The 24,650-nt window shown below is 39.2% G+C and overlaps 2 protein-coding genes across 5 annotated transcripts in view; one reads left to right on the plus strand and one right to left on the minus strand.

Moving 5' to 3' along the window:
• DENND1B (DENN domain containing 1B) overlaps positions 1–9,294 on the plus strand; it is a 168,517-nt gene extending 159,223 nt beyond the window's left edge. For all 4 annotated transcript variants that reach the window (XM_087733244.1, XM_087733247.1, XM_087733245.1 and 1 more), the window contains 2 exons: positions 251–467; positions 1,699–9,294. In XM_087733244.1, coding sequence (XP_087589370.1) covers positions 251–467; positions 1,699–2,250 — 769 coding nt within the window. In that variant the 3' untranslated portion in view covers positions 2,251–9,294. The remainder of the gene's footprint in view (positions 1–250; positions 468–1,698) is intronic.
• Positions 9,295–16,656: 7,362 nt separating this feature from the next.
• CRB1 (crumbs cell polarity complex component 1) overlaps positions 16,657–24,650 on the minus strand; it is a 111,753-nt gene continuing 103,759 nt past the window's right edge. Inside the window, exon 12 of the mRNA XM_009474427.2 lies at positions 16,657–21,476. Within this exon, the coding sequence (XP_009472702.2) occupies positions 21,261–21,476 (216 nt within the window). The 3' untranslated portion in view covers positions 16,657–21,260. The remainder of the gene's footprint in view (positions 21,477–24,650) is intronic.

The following is a 24,650-nucleotide window of genomic DNA, read 5'->3' on the forward strand; positions in this document are numbered from 1 at the left end:
CTTAAGGGTGACTTGAAATAACAGTAATTGTGGTTGGGGAGAAGCCAGGAGACAGGAAAACCAGCTAGCAGTAACTGCGTCTCCATAGATATCATACATCTATGTTTATGAAAATTCTTGAGTAGAAAGAAGTTCCAGGTTTATGTCCCCTTTCAAAAATCTTGGAATGCGTTCTCCTACTTGCTTTCAGAAGTGGCTATAATAAAAAGGCTTTTATGTTCCTAGCTAATGGAAGAGTTTTTGTTTTCAGGTTATCATCAGAAGACAGTGAAGAAGCTTCTGCTTGCTTTTATGATAGTGATGATTCTGGTGAAACTGGAATAACTCCTCCACCTCAAGGAGAAATGGACTTGCTTGGGGAGATTTTGGACACGCTGAGCACACACAGTTCAGATCAAGGAAAGCTCTCAGGAGCAAAGAGCCTGGATTTCTTCAGGTCAATGGATGACATTGATTACAAGACTGCGGTTAGTCTTCTGCTCTCATTTGAAAAACAACTCCAATCCCTGTATAGTAGAATCCTGCACTTGTGGAATCAACAACATGCAGCTCAGACACTGCAGCATAGTCCTTAGAATTGGTAGTGTGTCCTCCTAGGGCTACATAACAGTATACCTGTGCTGGCCACTGCATAATGGTTTTTCACCAGCCAAGAGATTGGCTACACCTTTGTCCAGTTTACCAAGTCATCTTTGAACAGTATTTTTCCTGTATAACAGTAACCACATATACAGCTGTGAATAGTGTAATAATTTACTTAATTTAATAGCTTAATATTATATTTAGCTGTTCAATCTGGTATTCCCAGAGCTGGTTTTAGTCTTTTTTTTTTTTTTATGCAGTTTAGATGGTATTTATTTCCATTTTCACCTTGCATCCTTAAACAAGTCACAGTGATATGGTGATGTTTCCATCATAAGTCATGGGATTGATGTGGTAATTGCACCTGAAACACTGCTAGAATAGTACTCCAGAGCTTTCTAAAAAGGCTTCTTGATCCTTTTTTAGGTAGGGTTGCACAGGACTTGTAGTGTAAACAAACTGCTTGCCTACAACTTTAAAACCCTCACCAAGTCACTGCTGTGATGTTAGCCAAAAAAATGCTAGTGTTTTTGAATTCCAGCTCATATCAGCTGTCCAACATTTACTTTTGCTGAAAGGGATCCTATAGTAGAAGGTTCATTACTGGAACAGCAAATTCTGATGCAAATGTTTAGAAAGCTTGTAAAATTTTATATTATGAGTGTCACACAGGGGTCACATTAATAAAATGCCCATTTTTGTTTGGCCAAAGAAGTTTAATATTGAAAGTTGGTATAATTAATCACTGAAGCAAAGAGGAAATGCCATCTGTTTTTAGTTTTAGTCCAGCTCCTTCTCATATTAGGGGTACAAACCAGCAAAGCGTGTCTTTGTTCACTGTCAAAACTGCTTGTGCAAAGACTGAATGGACAGGGGAGACAGAAATCCTTCCTCTGTACAAAAGGTGATCCTTAGGATAAGAGACAGTGTTCTGACGAGGAAGGAAAACACTTGATCTTACATTGTTTCTGGGATTGTTGTTTTGTAACAGTGAACCCCAAAAGGGACCCATGATTTAGGAACACACAAAATCCATTACAGTATTTTTGTTTCAAAAGTGCCAGTGTAGAGACGTTTCTTGTGACATTAACTATAAACACATGTTCTTTCTTTCAGGACAAGTCAAATGCACCTAGTGAGAGCAACCTTACCCTGCTCTGCAGCAGTGCTAATGATCAAGCAGAGTGGAACCTCGGTCAGGATGACAGTGTCATCCATGGGAAGCAGCTCCCTCCATCACCAAGGAAGCAAGTTTCTTCTGGTGGCCATAGAGAATCTCTCTCAAGGCTGGAAGAAGAAAGTAGTGACAAAATCTTTATTACTGACAAGATGGACACCACTAGTATGACATCCCCATCTCCAGTACGATCAAGTGCCCAGTTTGCTTCTCTAGGAAGTTTCAAAGCAGGCTATTCTTCCTCTAAGTATGCAAAGCGGAATGAAACACTAAGCAATACCTCAGAAGATCAGCTCCCAGCAAGTCTAGCTCAACATCCATCCATTCTAGTCCCCTGGGAGAAAGATGGGAAGGAAAGAAATGAAACTCCAGAAGAGGGTGGGCTTCTTCAAGAAGTGGTGTCATTATGTAAACTGAGTTCTGCTTTTCACTATGGTTTAAATATTTCAAAGGATAGCTTATCCAGCAGTAGCAGTGGAAATAAAACGTAAGAAAACTATGAGAAGAGAAACTTGACTCCCATCAGAAGTTAAAGGGAGACTACTCAGGACTGCATATAACTCCATATAACATGATAACCAAAAGATGAAAAAGGAATAAGAGATCTTCGATTATAAAAATAAATCTCTTCAGTTGAGTATGCATTTTCTGCCATTGGGGCATCTGCTTCTATGTTTACCAAGTTCATTTGTTGGCTGTAGTTAGGTCCACAAAATGGAACTAAATATATGAATGCACTCTTAAATCAGGTACTAGTTTGTCTCTGTGTTAAAAATGCAGCAGGTGTATGGTGCTTCCTAGCATTTGCTTCCTCTAAGCAGCAGGAAAGGTATTACCTAACAGGTAACCAGGTTTTGAAGGTACTATATTAATCCTATTAGGCATGAAATGAACCAAGCAATCTAATTTGTCTGAAATGTACAAATGTTAATATTTATAATGAATAATAATTGCCTTAATCTTTTGAGAAGAGGTTTAACTATCTTAGAAGATGAATGCAAATCTACAAAACAGCAATAATGATTTTCCATGGCAAGAATTTGCTTCAGCAAAGGGGGGGAAAGGGAACTTTTTTTAGATTAAGGAATTTCTTGTGAATATAACTTGGAACTTACTCCAAACTAAAACTGTGGCCCTGTCTTCCAGACTTCGAAAAGGTAGCGCATGCTTTTCTCTCTTCTGTAAAGTAAATGAAGTGCTGAATTATGATGTGACATTTATTAACTTCTGTTTACAACTAAGACACTTTAAAGACATTTTATCCGGTTTCCCTAGGTAGACTATTTCACCTAAAAATTTTCAGAAAGGAACGTGTAAGTGGAATTGAAGATTTCTATTATTTTTTGTTTTCTACAGTTTAATAGTGTTTGAAAACTAATTTGTGCCTCTTCTGAACTATTTTCTTTCCATTTTTAGTAGCTACCTTTTTGAAGGTAGATTGAATTACTGTTACTTAGACGTCATATTTAGTTAAATTATTAAAGAGCATGACTGAAAATTACTTGTAACACTAGAGAACTAAAATTACAGATTCAGCTTAAGACTGCATATATCCAACTCTCAGTTTAGCCAAGCTGAACAACCAAAAATCTCTTTTTAAATTCAGTGAAGGAGAATAGATAGACTTGATGTGTATTGTATTTGGAACAAGCATTTATCCTCCTTCTGGCAGTGTTCCTGAGGAATATTTGGATATTTAAAGTCTGAAAATTCTTGCTGCTATATGGAGCAGCTCATTCCTTTTTTTTTTTTATTTTTTAATTTTCCTCCCCTTTTCTTTTTCCGCCTGTCCACCTTGCCATACATACATTGTCCTCCACAATAGCTCAGGACAGGGAAGACATGAAGTAAGTTTCAGCAGATTGGAATTATCAACTTGTGATGCAGTTGGCAGAAGTAACATGCGGGTATAAAATGAACTGTGCCTGAGAAGAATGCTCTCCTGCTCTTCTAAACTCATGTCAGAAACCTTTTTTTCTTACTTTTCCGCTTTGACATGAATGGTCAGTCTTAGTCTCAGTATAGGCCTGAGTGACCATGTTCGTGACGTGAGTATTTGGATCAGATTGTGCTTTAATATCTTAGTAGTAATTTGTGGCAAAGTTTAATATCAGTTGCCACATTGAGATTTATGAATGAATTTTCCTTCTAGCTTTCCTTCTGTTTTTTGGCTGCTTTATTACAAGGCAGCTGACCTAAGGAAATGGATCCATATCATTACAGAGGCAGTGTTTGATGCTTTACCAAAGAGATGCAGTAGAGTGAGACCTTGGTTTTGTTAATGCAAAAGTTTAAGCTTGTTCCAGAATGAGAAGGGTAGGGCCAGTACTCGTCATTGAGGATGAGCCTCCAAAATTATTTTTATTAATCAGTGCAATGAAGGTAAAAGGTTGTAAAAATGCAAATCTTATAGAAATATCTGTGTCTGATTAGAGCATGACCATTCCTGAGGGCATCTGCAATCTGCATTGCTGCAGAATCTCAGTATTCCAGAGTTAGAGGTGGTATGTCCAGGGGTCTGTACTCCAAAGTATTTATCTATCCGTTGGTTTCCTCTTGTGTATCAACATGGTATGTAAGCTGGAAGTGGATTTTTTTTTAATAACATAAAAATGTTATTTGGCAAAATATTTTGTGCTATTAAAATCAAAATTATCATAAAAATTATTTTAAATCTTAGCTGTAACCTTTCCAGGTGGGTTAGACCAGGTGGCTCAGGTGCTGTTCAGATGAGAAAACTGCAGAGCAACCTCATGCATACTTGTTCAGAGGTGGTATTAATGACTTGGTAGAGGGCATTCTTCTCCTTTGCTGGTACTAAACATTACCCAAAAGTAGTGCTGCTAAGTGTGTCTAAGAGAAGACAGGCAAGACAAAGGTCAGTGTTTTGGTAGCGCTTCTCACTTGTTCTCATTCATGTCCTTGCATTTTGTTGATGAGAATTTCAAGATTCACCTTTCCTTTTCCTCTGCATCTGACATGGTGTTTCTGTCCACAGTTCCATCTAAGATGATGTTTTATTTTCTTCATGTATTAAAGATAATAAAAAGTATTAATGTCTTAAGGGGAAAAATAGGAAAAAACTTGGAAATTATGGCTATCATTACTTTCAAAACCATCAAACACGTAAGTTCAGGAATGCTGCCAGAAAATGGTTTTCAGAAATGCCTCTCTAATGGAATAAATCTTACTCCCTTTACATGAGAGTTAGGCACTGAATTCCTATTATCACATAGATTGTCCCATTCTCACCTTTGTGGGAAAAATACGGAAGCCATGTGAGGCTCCTAATATTCTTATAGTTATTATAAGGATCATAAAATCTTAAGTCTGATAGTGGAATCTTTCAAAATCGTTGCATTGTGGTAATAATTCACTGCTTCACTGAGTGAAAACGCAGGCTGAAAAGAAGTAAAGAGCTAAGCTAAAAGATGGAAGTTAAAATTCAACTTAGAACTATTTTTATTTCAGTTGCCATCAAAATGCTAGCTACTGTGCTTATGCTGCATTCTTCCCTTACTATTTATAAAGCCCATAGTGTGTTTACAGTCATTAAATAGCGTGTCTTTTTGGGTTTTGAACCTTGTATATGTTCAAAAGTAAGTCGGTCTTATATCCATGTTGAGTTAACTGAAGGTACATTTTTTAACTCTGTAATGTTACAGAATCTTTTCCACTTGCTACCAGTGATCTTTTAAAAAGGCTAATATTTGTGCCTTATTTAAACAGAATTACCAATTACCAAATAGATAAGAGTCCAAACTGATATTTCTGGTTCAACACTTGTTTTCTGTCCTTGTGATAATATAAAACTGTTTATTGGCTACATATACAGTATTTTTATTACCACAGTGGGTTCTATATTAAGATAAATTGTCCAGGTCCAGTACTTTTTACAAGTTTTATACTTGTATGCTTTTTATTTGTGAAAATCCTTCTAATGTCTTCGAAAATCACCAACATTCATCACCAGCTACTGCTGATAACTGAATTCTGCTTAGTCAGAGCTCCTGTGGTCTTCTTCAGAGGTATCTCTTTTCTTCAGGATCTTCCCATTTCTCCTGTTTAAGGGAGATATCAGGTTATTTGATTAAGCGTTGTAATCTGTTACTTACACTTAGGAACAAATTTCTGATGTAGCCAGTCAAACTAGGACTTGAATTTAATATCTTCGAGTGCATTTTGCATAGATGTCTGCCTGAAATGAGCCGTATTGCTCGTCTGGTTTGGGAGGAAAAAAGTAAGGGCAGTAGAAAGAGAAAGGGATTCCTGGGTTGTTCCAACGGGGTAGTGAAGCAGAGCCTGGGAGTCCTCAGGAGGGATGATAACTTTGAGGGAATCCAGATTGCAGGATATTGTTTGATGTTCTAGCTCAGTTGTAGCGATTCCAACCCAGCCATGTAGGCAAAAGTAATATTGCCTATGGAATTAATCCCCTGTGGGATTTGCAGAATGGGTAATATGTTGTCCCAGTCAAAGCCTTCCCATCCGTGTGTGTGGAGGTGCAACATGTGAAAAACAGTGCAGATATTCGGGGAAGGACAGCACTGCGGCTGCAAAGGTGAGCCCTACCCACCCTCTAAGCATGCAGAGGGCAGTCTGTGTAGAGAAGGCAGTGGTTTGCTGTTCCATCCCACGTATTTGGGCGTCGTGTAGCTCTGAAAAATAGACTTGTTCTGAAGGAAAAATGTAGTTGTAGAAGTTGTCGTAGAACTTGTTGACTGAATCATTCATTGTCATGTAGCATTTCAGTGCTACTGCTGCTGTTTGGGTGGGGTCATCAGAAATCCTCAGCACTGGCTGAAGTCTCCTCTCAGGCACTGTAAAACAGACTTCAGCCAGCGTTTTAGACACATGCTGGGTGCTTTTGAAAAATCCCACCCAATCTATTAGAGGAGTGGTTTAGATCTCAAAAATCTGTTTTAGATGTCTTTTCAGGTTTTAGAATGAGCTAGTTACAACCTTGTGTTCTTGTAAACGATGTAAAGTCTAGGCAAAAGAACAGTTAAGCCAGGTTTTTAAAACAGCTTCTATTTCTCCACCTACAGTCAATCATATTCAGTCCTACAGAACAATCTTTCATTGGTCGTCTAATGGAATTGCTAGGAGCATCTAAAATCTTTTCTCTATGCATGTAATTAATTGAAGAAACATTTCATGCAATAATCAAAGTGCCAGCATGAGGCCCTTTTGCAAATGCACCCCCTGTGTAATGCTGACTGTAGTACCCTGTCCTGCAGAAAGGAGCCCCATAACCACTGACCTCCCTGACTCCGCAGGCAGAGGTCAAGGGTGGTCTTTATTTCCAAGGGAGTTGGCATCTTCTCTCTTGGTGCCAGGCTCTAGTCCAGGTGCTGTGAGACTCCAGCCAGCGTGTTCCCAGCAGCCTGAAATTTAAGGCTAAACAAATGTGGCTGATAAAATTATGTCTGAGGCAAGCGGCTTCCCTATTGTAAAGCTCAGGATGGTGAAGGCTGGCTGTTCCCATGATATTGCGGTAAGTCTTTGGAGAATGAATGTAGAAATAAATGCACCAGCAAAACCAGTATGAATGATGATGTGACTTGTCTTCAGTAACTTCTTTGCTGCTGTTAGATGTGTATCTTTGCCAAGTGTTGTTTACCTGTTAACAGAATCTGTGCTGAATAGAAAATGACCTCAACTTCACCCCGAGGGCATGGACCACAGCTGGTCTAGAATTCATGATCTTCAGGGTGGTTGAAAATAAAGGAATGGAAAAGGGATGGTATGTTTTTCTGTGCAAAATCTTCCTTGATTTGCTTTGTAATGTCTGTTTTACAGTTTTAATCAGTGGCCAATTGAAAGTACTTGACAGGTCTTTCCTGGAAGCTGCTAAACAACTTCTAAGTAGAGCCCACTGATGAGGCCACAGCCACCTTAGTCTAGAGGGCCATCCACCATCTGTGTAGTTGGCAGGGCCATTGCCATTTTCTGCTGGATTGGAATATGAAGCAGGTAACACAGTTGGAAGTTACTCCAAGGTTTACTGTAGTAAAGGGTACTCAAATTAATTTGTACTATTACTTAGGTCAATACTAACAACATTTGTATTTAGAGTCCAGTAACAGTATTAGCATTTGAAAAATAAGTTGAGTTCAAGTACGTTGATGTTTGTTATGATTCTGTGTGAATTGACGTCCTGTTTCTGTAAAAAATAAGGGAGCTACTTGGTTGGGGGGGGGGGAAATGTGTTGACTTTCAAATCTTCAGTGAATTTTGTGCAATATTTCTCCTTGTTTCAAAGTAATTTAGTAGTGCACATCTGCTTTTCAAGCAGATCCTTGAAATGGTATTTTTCAAAAATGTGTAAAATTACATGTAGCTTTGAAATATGGTTGTATGATAAAAACATGAAGAATATATTCTAATGAGGCAAATGTATATTTCCAATGACTGGGAATGATTATGGATGTCACATTCTATGGAAATAATAAGGCCTAAGCCAGTCTTCGCATACCAGTAGTTCTAGGTAATTCTTAAAACTATAACCCAGTTAAATTGAAGTAAGGTTAAATATTAGAATTTATGATGTTTAGTTTATCATTTGATCATTTGTTTATCATTGATAAAAAGACGAGGAGTTAAGCTTTCCTTTTCAGTACCACCAATGAGGTGAGAGTTCATGGTGATGACCATATGTGTTAAGAATTCAGTTTGTGACATCCCTAATTACCTTAAGTCATTACTTAAAGTATCTACTAATGTTGCCAGTATCCTTTTAATTTTTTGTAAATTAATTTCTTTGTATATTGATGTACATTTTGTTTTAACCTTTGGTTTTCCCTTGAGAACTTCTTTAAATTAATATACTTGAATGAGGCAATAAAGCACTGTGGAACAGCTAATCTTGGTGCAGCTTACGCACAAGCACATCACATCTGTTACTTCATGATTTGTGAGGAGGAAGAGAAATTTAAAATGCTTACATGTTTAGCCAGCTGACAATTTGTGTTTGTTATTTTTAGATCTGCGTCAGATACGATGAGAAATGCCTCAACATGGAACAAAATAATGTTATGTATCCCAATGCTTCTAATTTCTTTTCAGAATGTTTTTTTAGTGACCTTTGAAAACAGTTCCTGATAATGTCCTTGTTGTGAGCCTTTCCTACTTACAGGAAAGGCATGAAGTACAGGACGTTTTGAGGTTTTATTGATCGTTTTAATAATTTCAGAGATTTTTAAGAGAAACAACCAGCATTGTCCTAACAGTTTTAAAAATTTAGTTAGTTACTGACCTTTAATAAAACTAGAACCAAATCGAAGAATTTACTCCATGCTTTTGCACCCTCTGGACTACTGTTCAAAGTCATCTCAAGAACTGTAATTCAGACCTTAGACTACTGTCAGTAGTGCACTGTGTAGATGTAGTAAACAAGCTGTGATGTGTGTTGTGTTTTGGTTTGGTTTTTTCTTCCAAGTTTGTGGCGTCAGTAGAAGTTTTTGGTGAACTCCACTTTACCATGAAGTGCCCAACACTGTACTATAAAATAAAACTTAACAATATCAAAATTCCTTGGGTGGTGCAGGTTCTTGTTTGATGGGTTGATGTGAATAGCATTTTCATGCTTATCGGGCATATAGGTTAAAATAATACAATGATACTGTATTATATTGGAAGTTTCTCAAATATAGAGAAAGCCAAATGTGTTTTCTTATTAATTACTGTTTATACAGTAGTTAAATGCTGATGTCCTTTGTAATTCCAATGGTATTTTGCTTCTTTTAAAAATCTTAGCTAATCATGCCTATTTGTTAAACAGCTTTTTTGGTCTGTAGATCTTCAAGTTCTTACCAAAAAAGTAGGTATATTATCTCATTTTATAGATTAAGAAATTGAGATATTAAGGGGAAAATGCAGTAATAACTAATTGGTGCAATGGTTTGAACCTTTAACATTGGATATTAAAAAAAAATAATAATTATGATAGCACAGAGTATTTTTGTCTTGTTAAGCCAAGTATTATAAGTATCAGAGAGGTCTTGAGGATACTGCTAGCAAGGGAAGAGGGATGCCCAGCCTCCTGCAGTACCTGTAATGGGATGTGACAAGGTCAGACTGTGTGCTGCTGAGAGTCGCTGGGACCTCACCTTTCCAACCCCCCGCAATCAAGCCTGGTCTTGACACCACCCGCTCTTCCTTCCTCGCCCCCCTCGCGCCCCGACTCCAGCCTCTCCTGCACCCAGTGGCACTGCTGGGCTGCGCGGCTCCGTCCGGTGCCCTGCCTTCGTTCCCCGCTTCCCGCGGCTGGCGGGGAGAGGCGGATGCAGAAGGCACCTCTTGGCTTCGGTGGGGATCAGGCAGGAAGACAAAGATACGGTTTATTCGTAACTTGGGCACCATAAATAACACCTAAAAACAGTAACGCATCGTGAATATGTTATCAGATATGACTTAGCTTTTTAATATAGTTGCTTTGCTGAGTCATTTTATGCGAGTGTATAACTATAATTCAGTTAGGACTTTACATGAAATGGCTAGGCAGTATAATCTGATCTGTGATTCACTCTTCTAAATTAAAAGCATTTTGATATCTTGTGCGGACAAACCATAGAGACTGGTTTCGATATTGATCTACTCAGTCCGCAACTGATAAAAAATTACAAATTATGTTCATGCAAAACAATGAGGGTGTGATTTTAACACTTGCTGTTAGACTTGACCTAGCTTGCTGTAGCTAGCAGAGTGATACAAGCTGTGGAGACTGGTAGCACAGGGATCTTCACTGCTAGATTAAGCATAGCGCATCTCGCAGTCATTTCTTCATTTTGCCAGTAGACGTGCGCACATATTTATTCAGCTCTTAAAACAGACGGCTGTGACAATGAACGTCTTCTCATAGGTCCAGATAATGAGCCAACGGAGGGCACTGTAAAAATGTAAAAGCCTTTAATTTTTTGCAGAAGGAGTGAGCAAGTATGAAGATCAAGTCTTTCAGGTTAAGTTTGCCTGCTTTCCTTAGTTTGTTATCTCAGGGCACTGAGAGTGTGGTTGCAGCTTGCTTTCTATGGATGTTTCAGCTCAGTAAGTTCTTACAACCTAGGCATGGGAAAGAATCGAAAAAGAGGAGGTAATAAGACAAGTTAGTCTAAGTTGGCAGATTTTACACAGGTACTACAGCAGGACTCCATTCCTGTCGATACAACTATACCACGTGTCTGTGAAAAATGAATTCTTTCGGAGGGCTTTGGACCAGTCACGTGGTAGCACCCTGAGTATGAAAGCTGGCATGTTCTTAAGAGTTGTGGCATTTGAGGGAAAAATCTAACTTAAAGCAGTGCCTTGTGGGGGACTTGTGTAGAAGTCACAAACGCTCCTATTGATTAGTACCTTCTTGGTTGGTTGTGCTTCAAAAGCAGCTGAGAATATTGTTTTTGCAAGATACGTTTGCACAGTGCAGCTGCAGCCATACCTGAATGATGGACAAAGCATTTCATTTTCTTTCCAGAACTCACTGTGTGTTAACCTCATGTTGACAAAAGGAAAAGTAACTTTATCAAATTCGTGGATTTAGATTTTTATTTGATGTGACAAGCAATGATAACAGCAACAAAAAAACTAAGCAATGCCTGAAGTGATGTTGTGGGTTTGCTGGTATTCTGATAAAGCAAAGTAGAGTCAGTCTGCAGATTTTCATCAGTCAGAAAAAATGCTAGCAGCTTCTTAAGCTTTAAAACCCCAGAGGTTGTCAATCCTGTTAGAAATTCTGTATGAAACGTAAACAAGTGCTAGTTCTAAAAGCAAAGTTTGGGAAGCACATTTGGAATATGCTGTGGGCCATATAGCATTTCCTTTCTGTGGCTACCTGTTTCACATTTCTCCTGAAAGTTGAAGGGCTGGGTTTCTGACGCATACTGCAGCAATAATTTTCTTTTTTCAGGTCTACTTCTTCCCTCAAATCGTTGTCACTGAAACATGGGGAACAAAACAGCAATAAAACCCAACATACAGCAAAAAAAGAAAGGTACAACATGGGCTACAAAGAATCTATCAAACTTGGTTGCAAACCTTTTCCTTTTAGGTCTGTTATCTGGTTTTGATTTTTAAGTTCTGCAAAATACTCAGTATCATGGATGAGACATAGTAAAGACGTACTCAGCCTAGTCTGTTCAAAGGCCAAATATTAAAAACCATGTTTGACTTTCAGGTTTTAGCCTTGACATACTCATCTTAAAACTGCTGGAGCTCAGTTTTTTAGAGTGATTTACCATTGGTGGCTTAATTTAAATTGTGGTAGATGACTTCTGAGACTCTGGGTCCCAGTGCCCTGAAATGTGCTTTAGAAGTCACAGGTACAGCAGAGAGTTGTGGCTACCTGCTTCCCCCGTCCTCCCTGCAAACCTTTGTTCAGTTCCATACTAGCACTCGCTGCACATTCAATAATATAACATTTCATAGTATCAGCAGTTTTCTATTCACTGTTCCTTTTAAGAAAATAACCTGTTAATCTAATACCACCTGTTTAGCAATGAGAAGGATTATGTACTTAAAATGTTCAGTTGAATAATACATACAAACACCTGACATTTGGCCTGCTCTGAGAATAGGCGACATGCTTATTTAACGATTTTGAAAATGTTAAAATGGTGAGGTAGAAATTAAAATGTCATTTTAAAATATTTGTATTTAACTTATCTGATTCAGTCCTTTTCTACATTTCCCCTTGGCATATTTGAACTGGGGGTCACGGTAGCAGTCTGACACGGTGGATACTTTGAACGATATACTGAACATTGTTGGCATTTCAGCCTAATTAGTTGCATCCTATGTTGTGATTTGTCTTTGGTCCTTTGGGTTGCTGGCCCAGGATTTTTCTTAACCTTTTTTTTTATGCTCATCATTGTCTCATTTTAAATGTCAACAGACCAGTACCTGTGTAATTGGGTTTTTTCCCCTTATTTTTCTCCCAATGTCAGAAAATTTGACAAATGACTTCTACATCTCGGGCAGGCTACACAAGAAAAATATATCCCAGGACTGAGTGACAAACACAGCCTAATCTAGTCCATGCAGGTCTTGAGCCCAGCCACATATTCTTCTGCCTGGCAGTCACTGTTACCCACAGTTTTGAACTGAAATGATCTTTTCTTGGGCTGGTTTAATCACTTGTGCCAGCACTGAGCCACCCCCGAAAGGCAAATCTGCATCTTCTCTGTCGGGCTCATTTCTCATGCAGAAACCTGATAGAGCCTCCCCCTCCCTGGTGTCAGGCTTAATGTAGTTGTCTGTGATCCTGGGCCAGATCCCTCTGAAAGAAAATACTTAGGCACGGGGCTAGTTCAACTGGACATTGAAGCCTTCTGCATTTAAGAAGGAAAGTGTCAACCTGCTTATTTACTTTAACTATCCACACTTGACATAATTATGTGCCCAAAGGAAACGTTTTAATCTCTGGAACAGCTGGGGTCACGCACGCATGAGGGTGCGCTGCCAGAAACTGAGGAAGAAAAGCAGTGCACCTGCATGCTCTTCTGGTTTGCTTTTTTCCTGCTTTGTCATTGGGGTCAGAGTCGAGGTGACTCCTGTGGATCTTCCTTGGTCATTGCATCCAAGGCTTGAAACAGCGTTCAAACAGTAGTGCTGTAGGCAGCCTGAAAGGAGAGCCTTGTGCTTTTTACTCCGAAATAACACCTGGGCTCCTGTCTGGTCTCGAACTGGTTTGCGGTACAGGCAGGGTGCCCTGTCACCACTGGCCGCACACAGCTCGTCATTTGGGCATCATGTGCCTGCTTGCTGAGGAGGTGATTAGAAACAACTAAAGCTGCATTTAATTGTTTAAGCTGTTTTACACTTGGAGCAAAAATATGTGGAACACCCCACACATCTTCCCTGCAGACTTACGCTTTTCTAATCTGCCTACAGATTGTGAAATTACTTAGGGGTAACACCTGAAATTCTGTTAATACCTTGTACTAGCTGCATGGAAGACATTAGGCTATTTATTTTGTGAGACAGAAAGCAGCTATTTAACCTGAGGCTGCTCTACGCTGTGACTGCTTGCACATTGCAAACATGCTGTGGCGCAAATAGCGGTTCGTACAGGTGAAAAAGGCTCGCAGCCCCAACGGTCACATAGAATTAAGATTGGCGTGCCGAGCCTGCCCTTTCGGTTTCTCTCACTCCTCCAGTGCCTACGTTGCTGTCACTGTTTCTGAATTTCTACTGCCAAGTAAAGTTTAGCGCGGGTACCAAATGAAACTAAGTGGGTTTAAATTGGAAACACACATTTTTGTCATCGCTAGTTATTACAATACATGCCAATGAAAATTGCGCTTTTGCTGAAACTACAGGTGAAATCGGAAAGGTCATACACAATATTAAGCTGAGAAAAATGTCATGTTTTAAACAGCGCCATGAAGAGCATGAAACCAGATGAAGGGCTGTGTTGTTTTTCTCTGATCAAAAAGATGATTTCAAGTCATGATTTGGACCTGTCAGTCTTGCTGGTGTTTGACAATGTTAGATGAATTGCTGGTAAATGTAATTGCTTTGCTAAATTATTTTGGGGAAAGAAAAATTGCAGCCTGATAAAAGCAGAAATTAAAAGCAACTTTTGTGAAACCAAGTTAAAATATAACAAATTTGCTCAAATTGGTTACAATATAAAATCTCCAATACATTTTTATTCCACAAATATCATTTGAAGGAACCTAAACCTGGAAAAATCACCACTGAACTGAGAACTCTGTTTGGCCTTCAGGACTCCACCTGTGCCTTGATTCATAATTTATACTCTGGCTTTTCAATGTGCAAGAGATCTTCACACCTCATGGCATGCATTATAGATGGAGGAGTTTAGGTTAAAACATGGTTTTACTGTGAAGCATAGGGTATTGCCTGCTCCCCACATCAAATTCATGTGTGCAATTTAAACAAGACCTTACTCTGCTCCCAATAAATACACACCAGATGTATCTCTTACTAATGTTAGGTTTTGCAGCATCTTGACACATGCCAGTAGTTTGAAGCCTCTCCATGCTTCAGTGGGGCACGAAAGCCCCATCCATTCATTCAACTGTGACGTTTTTGCAATAGGCAAAATTTTAGTGTTGTCAGCTACTCACTGTTCAACTTTATTGACTTACAACGTCTAATCTGATGCTCTTTTTCTGAATTGTTTTCAGAAGTGTCAGTTTTCTTTAGCTGAGAGGCGACTGAATAGCGCAGGAAAAGGAACTTGGCCAAAATCCTCTGATCTGTGATTCCTGACGTTATGTGACATTACACGTGTAAGGTTTGTCCTGCAGGAAGACTTGCAGGAGACTCGGGGCTTGTGTTAAATAAAACACAGTTCAGAAATTTTTGGCTGGGAAAAGACTTAGCTGTCTCTTATCTGGAGACAAGCTTTCTGCTGCAGGCTTTTATTTATTATGGCCATTTTTAAAAGTGTATCAACTATGTTCTTTATTTAATACCATAATTTAGATGACGTTTATTATCAGTTAGCATCTGTTTGAACAATAATCACTAGCCAGACTTCAGACACAGACAATGACAATAAATTGTAGCTTACCTCCTTATTGACCAGAAAGCTGTACGGGCCAGATGCTTTCTTGCTTCTCCAAGGGCCAGGAGGCACAAGTTTTGGAGACCTCAGAAGGGAGAGGATTCCCCATCTGAGAGCCCTCTGCTGAGAGTGGCCTGTCACGGCTGGAAAGCTAGCGTGGCATCATAGCTGTAAGTCATATACTATCAAGATTTTGGATCACTCTGTTGTACTGAACAGGGAAGTTAATCATATTTTGTTGTTGAAACAAATAAGAATTCTTAAGCTTTTTTGTGGCATAGTGAAACAAATCCTTGGTGGTGGTGGTGGTGTTCATCTTCTAGAGAACACAGAAAAGCCATGTTTTCTATTTAAAACCCACAAGGTCAGATCATGATCATCGGTGTTAATTACTTGGGAGAGCAAGGTCTTACAGCATCTGGTTACCAAAATAATGGCAAAGCATGAGCTTCATGGTTTTTGAGATGTTCCTTAGGGTCAGGCTTAAGAGGTACTACTGATTTAAGCAGTGAAATAGACTTCCCCAGAAGTCCCTTGGACACACTTGGACTCAGAGACTCAGCTGCTAAATGGCCATTGGGGCAGGGTTGGGCATTGCTCAAAGAAGGCATGTGAAAGTGCAGGAACAGTGTTTCATTTGTCTTATATCTGCCTTACCTGGAGGTGTCCTGGGGAATGCAGCCGTGGCAAGCTGGGTTGGAGGGGAGCTCGCAGTGCAACTGCAAGCATCAGTAGAGCTGAATTCCCCCGAGGGGAAGCCCTCAGTTACAACTAGCTGATGCCTTTGGGACAATAGGACTCTTGGTTTCTGAGGTTATTGGTCTTTATTGAAAAGTAACAGAGAAACTGTTGAGGTGAGCATAAAGCCTCTTGTGAAAATGGGACTTAGATTAAGTGAGGAAAATTCTTACTGCTCTGCTGTTTTTCTGCCTGCACTTGTCCGCAAGTTTAAAAAACAGAGCACGGGATTCTCAGCTTGTATAAATTAGCCAGCTTGTATAAATTAGCTCCAGTGAAGCTGTATTGATTCGTGCCACCTTGGGACCGGGCACCAAACACCTCCCTTTGATGAGCACAGTGCAATCAGTTGGCATGAATGTTGTCAGAGGATGGTGCAGATTGCAACGCTGAGGCTGGCAGCCCCGACCATAGCACAAAGCATGTTCATCTCATTTCCAAGTATGGAAAATGTTTCTCAATCGCTTGATTCCAAAAGGCAAATTTGACTTTTTAAACTGCAAATATAGTTCTGGCCTGGGGATGATTTCCTTTGTAAATGCATGATGAAATAATCCCATAAAGAAAAAAAATACAGCTCGCATGTGGCTTGATATAATCCTTATTTATTGGTCATTTTGATCCTGTACACAGCAAAATAGTAATATGAATACACCATCTAAGCTATAAACACGTTATGTACATACAGAGAAGGAACAGTTAATTTTACATAAGATGGAGAAGGCACATAATGCAGTGATACACTATGATCATTTTGAGCTGGCCAAATTCCCGCTGCAATATTTGTATTCTGCCTAGTGTAAATATTCCTGGGACTCTGAAGTGACTCGTCACTGTTTCACAGGCTGGATGTTGCCCTCTTCCCAAGGGAAAAGGGAATGGACTGTGAAAGGGGACTAAGTTGCTTCATCCTGCCCCTGCTTCTGAGTATCTTCAGAGGGATTTGGTGCAGAGCAGATCATGTGTTCCAACTTAGCACCTTCTCTTTCTTTGTAGAAGACTGTTAGACATGAAGAGAAAGTTTAAATCTGTAAGGTTTGGGAGTATATGGTGCATTTGTTTCTTTAATGGATAGGTTGCAAGTGATCATGAATAAATTATTTTACTTTCAGCTTTTGAGTCAAATAGTGAGATAGATTAAACAATGTCATTTTGAAATATTTTAAGTCTACTGTGTGGAGATACGTCCATATTAACGGAGGTTATCAGTGCTTTTTGGGAAACCAGAAGCCAATCTCACTATTTTTTTCCTTATAGCAGCACAAATGCTCTCCACAACTCTTAGATATTATTGCTCCTCCCTGAATGTCTGTGCTTCTATACACATTTTATTATACCCCTGGGCTGAGAAGCAGTAAATAGCTTGACATCTGCTATATCAGTCCTAATCTGTGGTTTAAATTTCGGCAAAGATGGTATTAGACACTCTATAATGTTTTCTCTTTTGTTTTAACTGTTGTTCCCTGGCTGAGATATGGCCTGGAAGGGTCAGTCTTCCTAACCACGCGTTGCACGGTCACTATAGCATGTTAATATAGTGACGGCTTTGGGACTTTTTGTGCTTCTGCAGGCTGCCATTGCGCTTTTCCAGCTGCAGTAGCTGCCTCACTGCCTTCTTTGGATGTTGCTTTGTTAATTCAGCTTTTCAGAAAGCGTATTTAGAACTGACATTTGTGCCTTTGGGCCCTTTTCTTGTTTGTTTCTTATAAGATCGTAAATAGAGTTTTGAATATTTCACATTTTAATCCCCATTTGCAATAAAACATGCTCCCTCTAAATTATTTTACACAGATCTGCTTCAGGAGGGAATTCTTATTCCTGACTCACCATCATCCTCCCTCCTTTTCCTATGGCCTCACTGCTGTGAAAGCCCAGCTTCACCCTTGCTGCAATCCAGCTTTTGCCTCCACCTTCCTCAAGCGCCATCCACTTTCATTTCCTTTTCTTCTCTCGCTTTTGCGTGAATTTTCACCACTCTTATTTTTATTGTTTCCTTTCCGCTGAGACTGATGCCAATCACATACGACTTACTCTAATCTTAGTTTAAAGGGTTTTGCCCTGCCCTCTGTCTCCTTGACTTACCTTCTACAAATCACACTCATATTTCACTGTGAGATTTTCCCTTTCTTGTGCTTTTCTGGGTGTCTTTTTAATTCTGTAGTAGCATATTCCTCCAGAGCTCTCTTTGCTCTGTATGAAAACTCTTCGGGCTTTCATCTTCTCTGCTTGTTCTTCCTCTGTACATGTTCCTGGGTATCTTGCTTAGCCCTATAGATCCTCTGTGTGGCAACACTTTCTCAAATATTTTATTACCTCTGTACAGATTGCTTTTCTACTGTCTCCAAAATTTCATCCAGAAAGTCAGACCTCTGAGAAGAGCAGAATTACTTTCCAGCTACTTCCTTATTCTGGCTCTGTCTTTCACTGTGAACAATAACGCTTTCCTTCAAGTTAGTTCTCCATGCAAACTGCCTCCATCTTCAGCTGCTTTCTCTCTTTTGTCCTTTTTCTTTGAATCATATAATAATTTAGTTTGGAAGGGACCTGCTGAGGCCATCTAGTCCAACCTCCTGCTCAAAGAAGGGCAAACTTCAAAGCTAGATCTTTATTATAACCATCCTTCTGAATTGACTTAATCTCTCTTTTTCTTTCTCCATCTCTGCTATTCACTGAGATTTCAATCAATTTTATTTCTCCTTTTAGCTCATACAACCATTATAATTGACCAGAAATCCAAAAACGCAAAGCAGGTGTGTGGAAGCATCTTCCTTGTACCTGCTTTACTATGCCAACGCTGCTTCTGCTACTTGTGCCCACTTGGCGCTTCTAGATTCCCCCCGGTTTTCAGAGCTCTGCCCACAAGCCCCTCCCAGCCTGCAGCCTTACAGCTCTTCTTGTCCGCTTACTGCTTGCCCTCTTGTTCCCACAGGTTCCTGCGTCTGTGCCATCTTTGTCTAGAAAACGGCTTTGTCTTTGTGTCTCTTGCAGCTTTTTTTGGGTGAGGCTAAAGCAATATGTGTAAGAACCTGCCCAAATCGCTCCTGCTTCTCTTGCGGTCTCTCATCCTCACACGCTGTTCTTTGCTGTCTCATTTGCTGAGCGGTATCTACCTCAAACTGTACACTCTTTACTCAGTTTCTTCTTTTTTCAGATATTTATTTATCTTTCTAAAAATGATCATGCCTAACAACCTTTTTAGTATTTTTTTATTATGCCTTAGCAGTGTCTCATAGGGCAAATACTGGGCTAAACCAAGAGTTTGAATTGAAAACTATTACCTCTGTTATTACATAATGCCATGATTTGAAAAGATCTTCCCTGAATCTCTGCTATCTCTTATCTGCCGTCACATTTCTGGTAACTTATTTTTCCGGTCTTTCCTTAGTTGCCATTTGAACTCTCTGGATTTAAATTGCATCTGTACAATGGAAATTGCATTCCAAATAATAAGCTTCAGCAGTAAAGCTGTAAATTGAGCTAGAATAAAATCTGTTGTGCATTTTCACTGTGACTACATTCTACTCTTTCAACTCAGCTTGAATCCTACCATCCGCTCACATTTTCTGTAGTGCCTTGTTTTGAAAGATATCTGTGAGGACTGCAAAAAATCCAGAATGTGCTTACTATCGTAGTTACTGCTAATCTTCTAATAGAAAAATAAATGTGAGTGACATTCATATTCAGTAATCCTTTAAGGGGTTCATTCAAAATGAATTATGAATTGATCATTAATTAAAAAGATGAGTTAAACTCTTGGATACCGTGTGTGCGTGCTCTATTATGCAACTCCTGGAACAGCCATCTGGGGTTTGATGTGTATATCTGGGATGTTTTGCAATTGCAGGAACGTATAAGCTGAACTGCAGGAAGAAAGAAATGCCATCATGGACTTTCCACTCCATTGCCTCTTTACTGTGGGTTCAGTTTGTGTGGAAGCAATGCTTATGCTTTAATTTCTTGACTACATGTGAAAAGCAACTGGATGAGTTACTGCTAAAATTTGCCTTTACAGTTCAAAACTGGCCTTGACCTGGGTGTATTTTTGCCACATCATGATCATTAAATCTCTTGAAGATTTTCAAATGTCTGTTTCATTATGAGATTTCTTCCGAACTTCTCCTATTATTCCATTACATTTTATGTGTTTGTTTCTTTTTCAACAAACAGTTGCGACCCTTTTGCTGCTGAGGTTTACAAGGTAGTTAAATGGGATTATTCCTGTTTTAAAAGAGGAAAATTGAGGCATAAAAATTTATTTGCCCATGATCATATGAGAAGTCTGAGCTCCAGGAGAAGCACCAAGTCTGTCGTAATTATTTCCAAGCCAGTGCTTTACCTGTAGGCCACTTCTGCCTCTTTCCTGGTATTTTCAATGAGCTTTGGGAAACGTTTTTGGGCATGCTTTTTGGCAGCCAATGTATGTTTGCAATGTGAGAAGCAACAGTTTTCTAAAATGGACCATCAGGTAATATTATAATAAGAAAATGGCAGTAGTGTGGATGCACAGAATTTTTTTAGGGTGTTTAGATTCAATGTGTCCTAAGAGATCAGATTGTGCCCACGGAATATTTTAGGACATCATAGTCTTTTATACTCAGAGAAATATGTGCTTTTGTGAAAACTGAAATTCTTTTCAGTAGAAGGTGGAAAGGCAGCAGGTAAAATGAGAGAACTGGAGGGAAGAAAACCAATTAAACTTGAAGCATTTATTTTGGAGAGTTTTCGCACAGCTTTCCTTTAATCCCTGATTAACAGATGAAAGTAGATATGCTAAGAAACAGCTCTAGTACTGAACCCTTTGATAACAGAATTATAATGTATTTATTGTACAGGCTTATTTGATTTGTCTGCATCATCTTCTGCAGCAGTGATTGCTAGGCAGTCAAAGGAAAACACAAATAAGAAACTGTTAGTCGTGTTGCATCCAAGACAGGCACTTCCATGTATCCCAGGAGCCATTACTGTCTGTACTGCTGATTACCAAGGCTGGAGTTTCCAGTGCAAATAAAAGTTGTCCTTGGATGGGTTGGTCCAAAACAATGATAAATGGCATTGGTTCACTTAACTACTAAGAGAATTTTAATGTTATTGAACTTAAAAGAAAAAATATTGAAAGCCCAAAGTCATTGTAATCTTTATAGTGAATATTCCTGGAATCAGAATGAAAAATAACATATCAAACCTATGTACACTGTTCCTTTTCAGCCATCTTCCAGAATGGAGCAGCACTTTCTTCTAAATCAGTCTTTCCATCGGCGGTGGCTGCACCATGTTCCACATCTCTACCCGAGATCCCTCCTTCTCCTGCCGGCTGGGGCTGTAGGTCCCTTGAGTCGCCCGTTTATTGGCAGCGATGACTGAAACCACGACTGCCAAGAAGAGGATCAATAACAAGGCCAGCGTTACTGAGCCAATGGAAGCGAATATGTTCGAGATCAAGTCAGTTGTCAACTGGAAGGATTGAAATAATCGCAATATAATTTACGTCAAGAGAACACTGAGACACGCTTGAGCTACCATGGAAGGAAAATGAAAATCATGCTATGGATAGGGCTTTGCATAGACGAGCTACTGCTGAAGCTCCGTTTATTGGTAGAGAAGTACATTAGCCCCTCCAGATTTTGTTCATTGGACTCTTCAGAAAATTACACACACAGTGCAGGACATTTAATATACAAGGCAGAGCTGGATGAATTTCACATAATGAATTATTTCATTTGACAGCTTCCTTTCTGCTTGAAAAGAACCTGTGAGTTAATATGTCTGCGGACTGTGGTAGTAATTCAGCAACTATTTGTTTAATCACTTTAATAATAATTCATTATACGTAGTTTGGTTGTGAACACATTGTTGCTAGTCTTTGCTACTGCAAGTTAAACAGGAGTTATTTTGACTGGATATATATAGTCACATTTCTGTTTCTCTTGCTGGAGGAGTCAAGTTTATGTGAGTACTTGTACTTACATGTAGAAAATTTGCTTACTGTAAATATTTTTGTAAAATGTACTGTTTCTACAGACATTCCTGCCAGTAAACTTCTCTACCAGCATGTTTGCATGAAATAAGTGTATAGAGGCTGCACAGGAGTGCAACTGAAAAATCTATTCAGTGAGAAATTAATCAGTATATGTTCACAAATATGTTCTAAAATATTCATCCAGTTCTACATATAGGCTTTGTAGCTTCATCTACAGAAACACAACCAGTACAGTACAGGATGAAAGTAAGGATGCTCTGATTTTTTTTTCTGTTTTCACGTGGCAGTAGGAAATGTGATAATGTCAGAAGGCACAGTGCGCATAAACAAATCTGCCAGTTGAAAAGCTTTAGACCAGAGAAATTTCATAGTTGGTAGATAAACGTTTTATACACATCTATGTATGTGCTTTTATGTGTAAAAAATGCTTATGGTGAGGTAAGCCAATGAAGTGATGTGGTTAGTGTGGAAAAGTGGTCGCTACGGACAGAATGACCCTAACAGGATCTGAACTTCTGGGCAGATTCTGCCATCCATCATCTTTTGATTTGTATGACGAGTGACAGCTCAACTGCTATAGATGAATGTATGCTCGAGGCTGAACTTTCAAATCCCAAAATATTTAGAAACAGAAAACAGCAGGTCAAAGCCCATTTCCCAGTTAGATACTGCATGTTACAGAATATTTTAGTGACCTGCTTACTCGTCATTTCTAAGGAAGTGCAATTACAGTCCTGAGAACGATGGCGATTTTGCATTCAGCAATGGATGTACTGTAAGAGGATGCTATTGCTGTGTGTACATTGCTTGGACTCATGCTGCTCAGATCCTTTGCAGAAGAACGACAATGCCAGAGGGAAAATGTTAAAACAATCCTTCCTCTTTTTTTTCTCTCTCCACCTCCACGCTGATGTAAAAGGTCCTACTATAATAATGAAAGCAAGTTTGGCTCAGAGATTCTCTGTGGGGGATGCATGACCATGTAGGATATTTTCCTCTGTCCTTGATGGCTAAATATATGGTTCCTGTGATTTTAAAAACATTTTTTCCAATAGAAATAATCTAGTACAGGTGACAGACCACATGACTCCAACCCTAAAACAAGGTGGCATGAAACATGTTGGTCTATCAAATTGTATTGGATTGGGAAGGTCATTTCATCTTTACAGGGTGTTGTGGATATATTTGAGATCTTGGTGTTTCTCTGTACTGCCTTAGATTATATGACCCTTGTTCCTCTTGTCTCAGAGAGGCTTCAAATTTTTAATGGAATTTTTATTCTCAGAAGCTATCTTTTGTTTGCATTGTATGCTCTGGGAAACTGAGGACCAAGACAGTCTAAGTTAACTCTGATCCTAGGGTTGAACAGGACATTTGTGAAAGCAATTCACTACCATAGGCAAATGGATGGTGTTGCCTGGTCTCTGGTATGTGAAACTGCTAACTTATTCTCCTATTCTCCAGTCCATATTGTTTCCATTCCTGTTGTAAATATGTCTGTATCTATGGAGACATTTTCATTTATATCCTTTAAATTAATTTTATTTCTTGAAGAAAAATTTTGTGCAAAGGAGACGGGGAGAAAAAAACTCTGTAACTTGTTAAAATACAGTCACATACCTAAACCTTACTTTCAAGTTAAAATCACCATAACAGGGCTTTTTTTTTGTTCTGCAATAGTTACTTATTACAGAAACCTTACCCATAGCACACCATAGCAATCCACTACACATTTTGCTCCAATCTTTGTTTCTGTTTAATAACTATTATTCATTCATTGGATTTGGTTTGGTCAACCAGTGAGTTGAACTTGAAAAATCCACTGAAAATTGCCTGTATTGCCTGTATCTGTGTTGGACAGAACACTTCCTCTTGAGCCAGTATGCAAAAAAAGTTACCCCACTGATTAAAATCTAGAGAGCTGGGGTTTTTTTACCATGATCAGATACATAAGCTTTATTTCTGTGTTCATGTTGCTTCTAATTTCTAAATATGAAAAAAATGACCTGTATGTCATCTTTCTGGGTGGATTCTGTTGATCCAAAACAAAATCTAATGTTCAAGTGCTGTCCCCTGGTTTATCAGCCCACAGATCACTGCCCAAGTTTACAGTATAGGTATCCCCCTTAGCAGTAGCACTGAACTGATAACAAGAGTTGCCAGAAGGCTCTGCAGTCTGGTCCCATCAAAATCAACTGCTTCTTTAGTAATTAATGGCTGAAGAGTTAAATTAACTTGGAAAATTAACTGGCTGATCTGGAAAACAAAAATCTGGAAAGTTCTGTCCCCCATCATCTCAGAGCCTGTTTACACAGTATTTGGTGATGATGATAGACTGAAATAATTGTAACTGGTGAGCCTGAAAAGAAAAAGGACTGAGCAACATTTTTAGAAACATAGTCCTGCTAAGATAGCGGAAAAAAGAGGTTTTCTGTTACTGACCCTACTGTGTATTTTGCATAATGGTAGGGAGTGGACTTTAAAAAAGCAGTTTGAACATCAAGGTCCCATATCACTGCTTCAGGCTCTTCTGTGGTAAGTTCTTGCCTGTTGCTTCCACCATAGATGGATCTAGGCTATGAACCTTGCCGATGTTTCAAACAGCAGAGCCCCTCTGACTGCTGTGGGACTGACTGCTCATGCATGTA

This window comes from Nipponia nippon, unplaced genomic scaffold (genome assembly GCF_047370975.1).
Source record: "Nipponia nippon isolate SJK-2023a ecotype South Korea unplaced genomic scaffold, ASM4737097v1 scaffold_5, whole genome shotgun sequence".
Classification (NCBI taxonomy): domain Eukaryota; kingdom Metazoa; phylum Chordata; class Aves; order Pelecaniformes; family Threskiornithidae; genus Nipponia; species Nipponia nippon.